At 40.0% G+C, this 12,626-nt stretch overlaps 1 protein-coding gene across 1 annotated transcript; it reads left to right on the forward strand.

Moving 5' to 3' along the window:
* The first annotated feature begins 1,359 nt into the window (after positions 1-1,359).
* Positions 1,360-12,375, forward strand: zgc:158482. The gene is made up of 10 exons (XM_006780443.3): positions 1,360-1,913; positions 2,541-2,750; positions 2,834-2,992; positions 4,175-4,299; positions 8,404-8,598; positions 8,875-8,965; positions 9,103-9,301; positions 11,266-11,363; positions 11,446-11,576; positions 11,687-12,375. Exons 1-10 carry the CDS (start codon positions 1,436-1,438, stop codon positions 11,861-11,863), a joined length of 1,863 nt encoding a protein of 620 aa, XP_006780506.2. The 5' UTR covers positions 1,360-1,435; the 3' UTR covers positions 11,864-12,375.
* Positions 12,376-12,626: the final 251 nt, after the last annotated feature.

Here is a 12,626-nt window from a genome sequence, read left to right on the forward strand (position 1 = left end):
GTCATTCATGACATATAAATGTTCAAACATTGCCATGAATCAGAGATGGTGAAGGAGACGTCCTGTGTTGATTTGAGATGGAATGACCCAATATTCTGTGAGCAGAACTAGGATTGTGTCACTCATATACTCACTGGCCACTTTATTAGGTCCATTTTGATAATAAAAGGTCGAACCCCCTTTTTTGCCTTCAGAGCTAACTTAATTCTTTGTGACATAAACAAAGGTGCTGGAAACATTCCTGAGATATCCTCATCCATGTTGACATGATAGCGTCACATAGTTGCTGCAAATTTGTCAGCCTCACATCCATGATACATATCCCATACCATAACACCACCAGCCTGAACTGTTGATACAGGCAAGATCCATGCTTTTATTTCATTTAATCTAAATTCTGATCCTACAAACTGACTGCAGCAGCACTCATCGGACCAGGGAACATCACTCCAGTCACTGAGCTGACTGGAGTGGCACACAATGCGATCTTCTGCTGCTGTAACCCATCTGCTTCAAGATTCAATGTGTTGTGCATTCAGAGATATTATTCTGCGTACTTTGGTTGTAATAAGAGTTTGTTTGATTTCCTGTTGCCTTCCGATCAGCATGAAGCAGTCTGGTAATTTTCCTCTGACCTTTGACAAGGGTAAGGTATTTTGGGCCAGAGAACTCATTATGTAGTTCATCTTTTTGAACTATTGTCTTTAAACCCTATAGAGAGTTGCATGGGGAAATCTCAGTAAACCAGCAACTTCTGAAATACTCAGATCGGCCTATTTGACACCAACAATCACACCACGTTACTTTTCTTCACTATGCTGATTCTGAGCTTGAACTTCAGCTGTCTATATGCCTAAATGCACTGAATTGCAGCCACGTGATTGGCTGATTAGATATTTGCTGGTGGGCGTACATTCATCATGTGACTCCATGGATGGCGCTTAAGCCTTCATTGATAACTCGAGTTTAACCACCAAACTGTAGGCTATATAAACAAGTGGTATAATTTTATTTGACTCTTTGACTAATGATGAAGCTTCAGTCAGGATACAAACCTTAAACTTGACATCTACCCAGTGAACACCATCCGCTCAAACAAGATGTGTCGCACGTACCCACTTCACCCCTCACATGCCTCGTTAGAAACGCCCATAAAACTTTGTTAATCTCTAAAAGTTGCTGTGTCAGTTGTCTGTCAGCTACAATCTAGAGAGCACATCCTACTTCGCGCGTTTCATTGGCGCCTCTTACAGTAGCTGCTGCTGCCGCTCTCACTGATGTGATTCAAAGTACTTGTTTTTCTTATGAATCTTCGCATTCTTTGAAACAAACGCTCCGCCCCACTCAGCAAAACCCAAATCTGCAACACTCCCCATTTTGCAGCAGGGCTTCACATTTTTCTGTCCAAGCTTTAAAAAGAGAGAGAGAGGTCACGATGGAAATCTATATTTCAATCATTTTAGCAAGTCTGCTCATCATACCGTTTGCACTCAAAACTTTTCCCCCCTATGTCTGGATGGACATTGTGTATTTCGGGGATCTGGTGCGTATTTTGGTAAAGTTTGTAGCGAGGCGCAGAAGGAGACCTCTCTTCTTTGTTTTGGACCGTTTTTTGGAGCAGACCGAGGCGCATCCAGACAAGACGTTCATAGTGTTTGAAAATGAAAGCTACACATACGCTTGCACGGATAAGAGGAGTAACAAAATTGCAAACGCGCTACAGTCTCACGCTGGGTATAAATGTGGCGACACCGTCGCGCTTTTTATGGGGAACGAACCCGCCTTCTTGTTTACCTGGCTGGCTTTGGCTAAACTGGGCTCCCCTGTAGCTCTCCTCAATCATAACATCCGCACCAAGTCTTTGCTGCACTGCTTTAATTGCTGCAAGGCTAAAGTGTTGATAGCAGCCGCAGGTATGCCTCCATTTATTTATTTTTTTAATTTCTGCTTTTTCAGAAGCTCAATTAGTGTAAACCAACCTTTTATCTTTTGATCCACATAATCAGGTATTCAGTACAGATTTTAATTAAACCTAGCTGTAACTTTGAACTTGTGGAGTTGGCTTAGTACTGATACCAACGCTGATATTGGTCTCTGATCGATACTAGTGCAATAGGATTGATGCTTTGTTTCTATCCACTTCAGCCCTAAATTATGTGAAATGAAGAAAAATATCCCTCAAATGTGCTGGAAAACCTGGCTATTTTATTTGTAACCTACAGCACTTTTAAACAGAAGCTGACTTGAAATGCTTTAGAGACAGGCATGTTTACAGTCCAGGGCTAAAAAAAAAAAACAGTTTCAAAACACGTGGAAAGCTGAAAGGTCTGTTTTGTTGTGTTAACTTATTATTGTGACAATTAGAACCATTAAAATTTGTTCAAAATTTGATAAATTAAAAGTTGATATCAGTATTGGTATCAGGATTACTGGCCCTGTGTTTGCTTGGAATCAGAGCGATACCAACGTTTGCATTATTGCACGACACTGCTTTGCTCGTCTTGCTTTGCCTTATAAATGTGCTTTCTGTGCCTTTCCAGAACTAAAGGAGGCTGTGGAAGACGTGCTGCCCTCCCTGATAGAGCATGGTGTCACTGTCTTCCTGATGTCCAAACACAGTGACACGCCTGGAATCCAGAGCTTCTCTGATGAAGTTGAGGAGGCATCGGATGGCCCCATCCCTCGATCCTTCAGGTCACACATCACATTCAAAAGTCCTGCAATTTATATTTACACCTCTGGAACCACAGGTACGTGGCAGGACTTTGTCCTGTTGATCACATTAAAAGTGTTGTTCAGTTTCAGAATTTTGCGGCTTGTTGTGTTTCTGTAGGTCTTCCTAAGGCAGCTGTGGTCAACCAGAACCGCATCTTAACAGCTCTGGCTGTGTTGTCATCAAACGGTGTAGTATCTAGTGATGTCTTCTATCTCAACCTTCCTCTGTATCACACAGCTGGATTTGTTGTTGGGTTCATTGGCACGATTGAAACAGGTGAGGTGACTGAGCAGTAGCTGTGAGTTAAAGTTAAAAATAAGACTTTGTGAGAGCTGGGTTCATCCTCTACTGAGATAACAAGCGCTGTTTAGTTACATACATTTCAGAGTTTGTCAAACAACAGAGACATCTGCTATGTACAGAGGTCAACGTCACTTCTATTATTGACCTCAGGAAATTCCTATGCTGTCAGGGGAAGAAAGATATAGTGAAAAAAGCTGTTGTGCATTCAAATTCATTTGGGCTCCAGATGTAAGCCAGTAGTTTTTAATGCAAACAAGTCCAACAATCCACATTGGTTTTCAAGCAAACTGGTTGCAGGTATGGCATTTTGTATGATAAAATCAAGAAAAATGAAGCAAAACTTGGTTTTATTGTACAAAAATGATTGGATTCATCTATAATCAGAGTAGGCCTTCACACAAACTTAGTGCATAAATGTAATGGACAGTCTTTTGTCAGATTCAGGTTCACATTGCTGCCATAAAGTACTGACACACAGTAGAATCTTTGTCTCCATATCTGATGATTTTATAGTTTTAATCCATGGATTAAGTGATTAAGAACATTCTCTTACTTGTGCTGTAAAGCTAAATAAATCACCCAAATCCCAAATGGATTAGCTAAAACAAATGCATCATCACAAGCAGTTGATTTCTCTTGAACCACAAGTAGACACTGACTGCGCTCCCTGAAGATCATGCAGATCCATGAAAGCTCCTCACGTGAGCTGAGAGTACACAGCAAAAAAAAAAAATATATAAAAAAAGTATAAGTGAACTCATTTCTACTGAAATAGAAGTGATCTCCCTGCGCCATCTCTCTTTCTTGTTACCCTGGTAGAATCCAAGTGAAAGAGTCTTTTGTCACTGTGAACCTGTAATCTGAACAGATCCTATGAAACAGCTTTTTTTCCTAAATAGGCTAAAGTTCACAAAGCTCTCATATGTTTGACTAAGCAGCCACGTTGCACGCTTATTAGGAAAGATTCAGCACTGCCCCGCGCAGTCACTGTTTTGTTATTTAGCACATTCAGTTTTGCAGCACTGAATTCAATCCTATTGGATTAGATGGAGTCACTATTTCCATAATGACTAAATTGCCTCTCATTTCTAGATGAATTTGCATATGCATGCATTTATTTATTCAAGTGTATTAATGTATTTTTCTGTCTTGAAGGATCAACTATAATTCTGAAGAGGAAGTTTTCTGCCTCTCAGTTCTGGGATGACTGCAGGAAACACAACGTGACTGTTATCCAGTACATTGGAGAGGTGATGCGTTATCTCTGTTGTGCACCAAAGGTAAAAGGATTCTAATAGGCGCCCACTTGTAACAGTTAGAATGTAACAGTGCGTTTGCAGTCAAAGCATTTTGAAGACTTACAGTATTGTGTAACTAGGACACAGACAGAGTCCTTGTGATCGTTTTTGTTTTCTTCCTGTGCAAAAGTCTCAAGCCACCAAAATGATTAGGTGCTGCTGAATAGGTGTACCTCTTCACACAGATTTGAACCAAAAATGTAAAATTTGGATTCATCACTCCATTAAGACTTGTCACCACTGATTTTCAGTCTAATTCTTTTGTAATTTTCCTCCTTTTGACCTTCCTTAAGAATGGCTTCTTGACAGGCACCCTTACTCTGAGACCTTTCTGGTCAGGCTTCATTAAACAGTAGATGGATCAACTGAAAGGTCAGATGTACACTACTAGTCAAAAGTTTGGACACACCTTTTCATGTAATGTTTTTTCTTTATTTTCATGACTATTTACATTGTAGATTGTCACTGAAGGCATCAAAACTATCAATGAAAACATCTGGAATTATGTAGTAAACAAAAAAAAGTGAAATAACTCAGAACATGTTTTATATTATAGATTCTTCAAAATAGCCACCCTTTGCTTTGATTACTGCTTTGCACACTTTTGTCATTCTCTCGATGAGCTTCATGAGGTAGTCATCTGAAATGAAAAGTCAAGGAGTTCCCAGAGATGCTCTTGTTGGCCCTTTTGCATTTCACTCTGCGGTCCATGTTGTCTCATTCCAAACCATCTTCATGACTGGAGGCCAGACCATCTGGTGCAGCACTCCATCACTCTCCTTCTTGGTCAAATAGCCCTTACAGAACCTGAAGGTGTGTTTGGGGTCATTGTTCTGTTGAAAAATAAACGATGGTCCAACTAAACACAAACCAGATGAGATGGCTTGTTGCTGCAGGATGCTGTGGTAGCCATGCTGGTTCAGTGTGCCTTCAACTTCAGTGTCACCAGCAAAGCACCCCCACACCATCCCACCTCCTCGTCCATGCTCCACGGTGGAAACCATACATGTAGACACCATCCGTTCACCTTTTCTGTGTCGCACAAAGACACGGCAGGTGGAACCAAAGATCTCAAATTTGGACTCATCCGACCAAAGCACAGATTTCCACTGGTCTAATGTCCATTACTTGTGTTTCTTGGCCCAAACAAATCTCTTCTGCTTGTTGCTTTTCCTTAGTAATGGTTTCTTAGCAGCTATTTGACCATAAAGGCCTGATTCGCACAGTCTCCTCTGAACAGTTGATGTAGAGATGAGGTGCTGTTAACTTGCAATTTCTGAGTCTGGTGACTCGAATGATTTTATCTTCAGCAGCAGAGGTGACTCTTGGTCTTACTTTCCTGGGGCGGTCCTCATGCGAGCCAGTTTCATCATAGCGCTTGATGGCTTTTGCGACTGCACTTGGGGACACATTCAGAGTTTCAGCAATTTTCCAAACTGACTGACCTTCAGTTCTACAAAGTATTGATGGACAGTCGTATCTCTTTACATAGCTGATTGGTTCTTGCCATAATAGGAATTCTAACAGTTGTCAAATGGGGCTGTCAGCTGTGTACCAACCTGACTTCTGCAGAACACAACTGATGGTCCCAACCCAATTAAGAAGGCAAGAAATTCCACAAATGAACCCTGAAAAGGCACACCTGTGAAGTGAAACCCATTTCAGGTGACTACATCATGAAGCTCATTGAGAGGAGGCCAAAGGGTTTGCACTGCTGTCATCAAAGCAGAGGGAATCTAAAATATAAGACATATTTAGAGTTATGTATATAATTATTTCTTTGCTATATAATTCCATATATCGTCCTTCATATATTTGATGTCTTCATTAAGTAGCTACAATGTAGAAAGTAGTAAAAATAAAGAAAAACCATTAAATGAGAAGGCGTGTCCAAACTTTTGACAGGTAGGTCCCATGTTAGGTTTTTTGGTGGATTTTTTTCTTGTTTCTCAAGGGCAACATTTTCAGATACTGTTCATAGTTTTTTTTTTCCTGCCACCTCTTCTGTTGACCTTCATTTGTCCAGTTCCCTCAGATTTTTTAAGAACACACTGCACACCATCCTCAGATATGCCAAGATTTTAGCTAATAGCTCTTTGGGAATCCCGTTTTGGTTCAACTAAATAAATGGGAACAAACTGTGTTTTTTTTGACAGACTGCAAGTAACAAAGTACCTAAAGTTAGAAGTTAAAGTTGTTTTGTCTGCTCTGTGTAGAGATGAGACTCCTTCATCCCTCGTGTTAGGTGTCCTTTTATGCTTGAATGATTCCTATGTCAACAAAAAAACCAAAAGAAAAACAAACAAAAGGAAAAAAAGAGAAAATGGTCAGGTATGAGGACTGGCCTGAAAATAAGTAGAAAAAGTAGCCAACGTCCAAACAAACTATACAAAAATGAGGGGTAGCTCGAGACTTTTGCATAGTACTGTATTCCAGCTTCTCCCGTGTTGTAGAAAAGCCTCCGCAGCACTGTTTTGATAATGTGATCGCTGAAAGTGGCAGAACTCGGCTTCTTAACTGAAACCTTATGAGGGATTTAAGGTGGGCTTCTTCATACTCAGGGATGTTGAAACGTGAATAGATAAGGCCTTTAAAGTAATATTATCTTGGACAGCATTTATCTGGACTGTACCTGCTTTTAACATTTATATTTGGTGCAATAACTGCAATATCTGCTGCTGAAAGTCACATTTGCAATCATTCTAGTGTCTGCAGCTCAAATAAATTCGCAGGAGTCACTGGCTGGGATGCTTACGGGCACCACGCCTCGTCTCTCTCAGATACTCTAAAACTTGCTCTTCAAGACAGCTGCAGAGGCAGAATACTGGGAACTAGTTGCAGCAAGTTGCTGCTGAGGCCTATCCAGTCAGAGATAACTTTCCAAATCTGTACATTCCCAAAGCTCAGCACAGCTGGCTTACCAAAATAGAAATCGTTAAATCTCAACTATCGGGTTCCAGGTTTCTGTGCCAGTATCTGCGGGGTTCTGAGCTGCAGAACAAGAATCAAGCTGTTGTTTAAAATATCACCACTAACTGCATGCGTTTCTGATATTTTCAATATGTATTTGTATTTCTTTAGAACTACCGTAAACAGTCGTGTATGCCATTCAGAGTATCCAGTTGCATCACATGAGGCACAGTCTCATTTTACTGCGTGACCCTGCACGAGCCCGATGAGGTGGTTTGTCTTTATCTGGTCACCTCTAGGAATAGATGCTGGCCTTTACTTAAGACGGCCATATCAAGTAACTTTGCATGCCGAATCTTCTTGTATCTAATTTAAGGGTCAATTTTATTTCAGCAAATGATATTTCTTAGAAATTACATGTACAGTACAGTACAATCCAACTGAAAAATTTTGTTGTGAGTCGGATTCTCACATACTTACAGAGATTAGGAATTAAAGCGCTTATTAGATGTCTGATGTATTTTTAATACAAGACATCAGTGTGCTCATAAAGTGTGCAGTCTTCATTTCTATTCTAAAACCCTTAAAAATGTTTTTGATTAGTTTCTTTTGTTTTAGAGTGAGCTGGTACTAGTGCTGCTCTGTGGTTGATACATACATGGTGTATTTATCTTTTTGTATTAAGGGCGAAAGATCATCAAAGATGGCGATTTGCTGAGTGCCCATGGATACACACATTTCTCGGCTAGTTGTTATCTTACCCGTGGGGGGTGACCGTAGCTCAGGGGGCTCTCTGTCCTGGTCGTTGTGTCCTTGGGCAAGACACTTCACCTACCGCCTACTGGTGTTGGCCAGAGGGGCCGATGGCGCATAATGGCAGCCTCGCTTCTGTCAGTCTGCCCCAGGGCAGCTGTGGCTACAACAGTAGCTTGCCTCCACCAGTGTGTGAATGTGAGAGTGAATGAATAGTGGCATTGTAAAGCGCTTTGGGTGCCTTGAAAAGCGCTATATAAATCCAATCCATTAATATTACCCGAAATGGCAACTTTAAAAACAAATTAACTAAGCTCATGGATAGTTTCTTGTATTTTGGATGTTTTCTTGAATAGGACACTATGTATTTCTACTGTGCTTGCAAAAAGCCTCACATTCTTTATTTTTTATTTCAAACTACAGAAAGACAGTGACAAGGACCACAAAGTAAAACTGGCCATTGGCAACGGCATCAGGGCAGAGATATGGAAAGAGTTTCTTAACCGCTTTGGGAACATTCAGATTCGAGAGTTTTACGCCTCCACTGAAGGAAATGTCGGATTTTTGAACTACGTGGGGAAAATTGGAGCTATTGGACGAGTCCACTTTTTTCATCGGGTAAAAAAAACCCCAACAACAATCATTCTTTAATGTTATATGTATGGAACGTTTTCAGATTTACTAAATATTTAACAGATTGTCTATTAAAATAATTAATCTTTGAAAAGTGTGCAAGCAAACCTGACAGATTAGCACGTGTTAGAAATTATCTTGATTTTATGAACTATTGAAAGTATTTTCTTTATTGCAAAAAGAGATATTATGTGCATAGGTAGTACTTTTTATGTTGGTTTAATATTGTATTGAACACATATTATCACGTTCGTCCTGTAGAAGCTGTTCCCTTACACCCTTGTTAAGTATGACACAGAGCGAGATGAGCCAGTACGAGATGCTAACGGCCTCTGCATCGAGTCGCGCAAAGGTAAAGAATCACTGCAGTTCTTCTTTCGCATGGCACATCCATCCATTAATCCATCCGCAATGGAGCCTGGACTCTGTCCCAGCGGACACAAACTCTCTGCGAGTTACGTGCATCTTCTTCACTTTTCTTTTTTAAAGGTGAACCAGGACTGCTGGTGTCAAAGATTACAAATTTGGCCCCATTTGCTGGCTACGCGCAGAATGAAGAACAAACTGAGCGGAAGAGACTTCACAATGTTCTCAAGAAGGGCGATCTTTATTTCAACACGGGAGACCTGATGAGGATCGACAAAGATAACTTTATTTACTTCCAGGATCGAGTAGGTGACACATTCAGGTACTGAACCCACCATGATTTCATTTGGAAAATTCTTTTTGTTTACAGAACTGGTCCATCAGGTTCATGCTGAAGCCTTAGCCTTATTATTTAAATACAAATGAGACTTCAACAAATGGATGAAACCTAAAAAGGTGGCTGACTTTCCACTGTTAAAAGCATAAAATGCTTAATTCTAACAGGCTTTATTACAAGACACAGTGAGTGAAATAATTATTTGATTCTTTGCTAAATTTGTTAAGTTGGCTCGTTTAAAAGAAAAAAAAAAAAGAGAAATAGAAGAGTCTCAATTTTTTATGGTATTTTCATTTTAATGGAGAAACCAGAATACCAGGCAACTATTTAGGAAAAAAAAAAAAGGTAAAAATTGATTTTCATGTCATTAAGTGAATAAGTATTTCATCCCCAAGCAAAGCATGCCTTATGCCTGAGTTATGCTTCAGCAGGTAGTCTACGCCATAATGCCAAAACCTTCCATGTAACCTGGCGTGCGCCTGCAGTCTTCAGCTTGTAGTGTTTCTGATTACGTCATAAATTACGATGTACTTTTCCTGCAAAAGTCTAAATCGGGCTTTAGTATTTGGTGGAGTAACCCTAGTTGCCAACCTACGTGAGATGTTTCATGGATGATGAGATCTAGATTTTATGGCACATGGCCCTGTACATTTGCCCTTCAGTGTGGTGAAGTCATCTTGTACCCTTAGCTGCAAAACCGTCCTAAAGCATAATGTATCCACCTTCCCTGCTCGACTGTGGGGATGGTGTTCTTTGGCTCATATTCAACGTTTCTCTTCCGTCAAACATAACTGGTCAAGTTCATGCCAAAGAGTTCAATATTGGTTTTATCGGATCACAGAACATTCACCCAAGCCTTCTCCTAGTCATTTAATCATTGTTTACTGGAAAACTTAAAATGGTCCTGTACATGTACCTTCTTGAGCGGGCACTGCAGGATGTCAGTCTATTATGGTGCAGCGTGTGACTGTGTTCTCAGATGTCTTCAGATCTTTAACAAGCTCCACCTTTCTCAGGACCATCCTCATCCCACAAGGCATAATCTTGCATGGTGCTGCAGATCAAGGACGACAGATGATCATTTCATGTTTCTTCCATTTCTGAATAATTGCAGCAGCAGTTGTCACCTTCTCACCAAGCGTCTTGCTAATGGTCTTGTAGCCCATCGCAGCTCTGTGCAGGTCTGAATGATGTCCTTGTCCAAGACGTCATTTAACAGTTCTTTGGTTATGCTCATGGTGGTGGACAGGTTTAAATGGAATAATTCGATTCTCTGGGCTAGTGTGCTCACACACATATAACGAATTGAGATCAGGCGTATGTGGAATTGATAGAATCAGTGTGTTCACTCAATGATGTTCAAATCAATTTCTAACTATTATGTAATGTGTTTTGTTTTTGTTTTTTTTGTTAACATTTTGTCTCTCTACATGAAGCTCAAACTAACATTAAAGATTAGAAAGTGATGGTTTTTTTGTAATAGAGCAAACTTACAAATTCAGCATGGCATCGATTAATTATTCCCCCCCCCTCCCCCCCCACAGTATATATGAATATGAATGCTGCAAATGATCTGTTTATTTAAAAAGAAAAAAAGTTGAAACGAAACAATTTATTATCCTGATTATGTGTTTTATAATCAGCCTTTTGCTGTGAAAACACAACCCATGATTCTTACACAGCACTCTTTTCAAACTAGATTTCTTTTTTTGTGTTTATTTTAATTACACAACCCGACCGTTAACAGTAATACAGCAGTTTTGTGTTGACAGCAGATTTACAAGTGGTACAGTAATTGTTTTATAGGACATTTACTTGTTGAGAAGGTTTGTTCACAATACTTGTCAGGACTTTTTTTTCTACATGGATGAACTTGCACATTTTAGTTTCGCCTCTGGTATGAAGAGACCTGCAATAGACATGAAGTTGCAACTTGTGTGAGCCCACAGGTGGAAAGGTGAGAATGTTGCCACGACCGAGGTGTCTGACATCTTGACGATCTGTGATTGTCTCAAAGAAGCCAACGTTTACGGAGTCCAAGTGCCAGGTGATTGTTACTTTCTCTGTATTTTTTCAGCTCACCATGATTTCTATAAGAATATCATCACCACCTTTGTTTTGCTATGTAGGCCATGAGGGACGGATAGGGATGGCAGCTGTCACTCTGAAGAAAGAAGTCCAGTTTGACGGATGTAAAACATACAACCATGTGGTCGGCTGCCTGCCCTCATATGCACGTCCTCGCTTTATAAGGATGCAGGTAATTTAATTTTCTGTTTCAGTTTAGGATGAAACACCAGGCATATTTTAATTTTTTGAAAAGAAACAGAGTAATCATTGATCCAATATTAATGATTCCTTTCTGTGTAGAGCGCTGTGGAAGTAACTGGGACTTTCAAACAGATGAAGGTAAAATTAGTGGAGGAGGGATTTGATCCAGGACGTATCCAGGACCCTCTTTACATCCTTGATGATAATGCCAAGAGCTACGTACCACTGACAGCTCAGATCTATCATGCCATCATATCAGGAAGCACGAAACTATGAGCGGGCTCTCAGTTTTCACCAGATGTGCAAGCTTTTTGGGTAATTGGTATTTTTAATGAATTAACTTCCAGCTCAGGGAAGAAACACACACTTTTCAATAATGCTCTAGTTGGTTAAATCGCATTTTTTAAGGCAGCACGTGGGACTCTGTGTACAATTCACATGTCAGGAGTTAAACAAGGGGAGGGGTTTGTCACACTATAAATGTGTATTTACTCGCACGCTGACTTCTGTTTATGCATGTACTTTTTTTCAGTGTTGCGTTCATGTGTTATGGTACGACAATTGTGGTGAAGAAACACTATGGATAGACGGTGTAGTTTACATACTTTATTTCATACTTATTTTTTATGTACTTCAGAAGAATTATTTGCTTTTCTTCAAGTGATGAGTACCTCATGATCATTTAATACTTACAAAATTATATATTAAGGGGAATGATATTAATGCTTTTTATAATAATGTGTCAGTAACTGTAAATGTGCATTGCTTTCTTCAGAATTAAAGTTAAGCCAGAAGCAGTTTTCGTGCTTGTGCTTGCTCTGATTTTGCTCACTACAAAAATTTCAGATGTGACATGTGACGTGGAACAGTCACTAGGTGGAGACAAACACTGCCTGAGCTTCCCTCCTCAGTGTGGTTGAAACAGACTAGCAAATCAGCAGTCAGTAAATTAACTTCAACATCTAGAATTTACTCCCTTTTCTGACTGCGTGGGAACCACAGATGCTGGGTTATCCTCACGTTCAGGCAAAAAATGTGG

The sequence above is a fragment of the Neolamprologus brichardi genome, chromosome 1 (genome assembly GCF_056152115.1).
Source record: "Neolamprologus brichardi isolate AB-2024 chromosome 1, ASM5615211v1, whole genome shotgun sequence".
NCBI lineage: Eukaryota > Metazoa > Chordata > Actinopteri > Cichliformes > Cichlidae > Neolamprologus > Neolamprologus brichardi.

Coding starts and splice junctions, on each gene's coding strand:
- zgc:158482 (XM_006780443.3), top strand. CDS start 1,436: ATGGAAATCTATATTTCAATCATTTTAGCAAGTCTGCTCATCATACCG. Junction 2,993..4,174: donor CATTGGCACGATTGAAACAG/GTGAGGTGACTG, acceptor TCTGTCTTGAAG/GATCAACTATAATTCTGAAG. Junction 8,599..8,874: donor GAGTCCACTTTTTTCATCGG/GTAAAAAAAACC, acceptor TTCGTCCTGTAG/AAGCTGTTCCCTTACACCCT.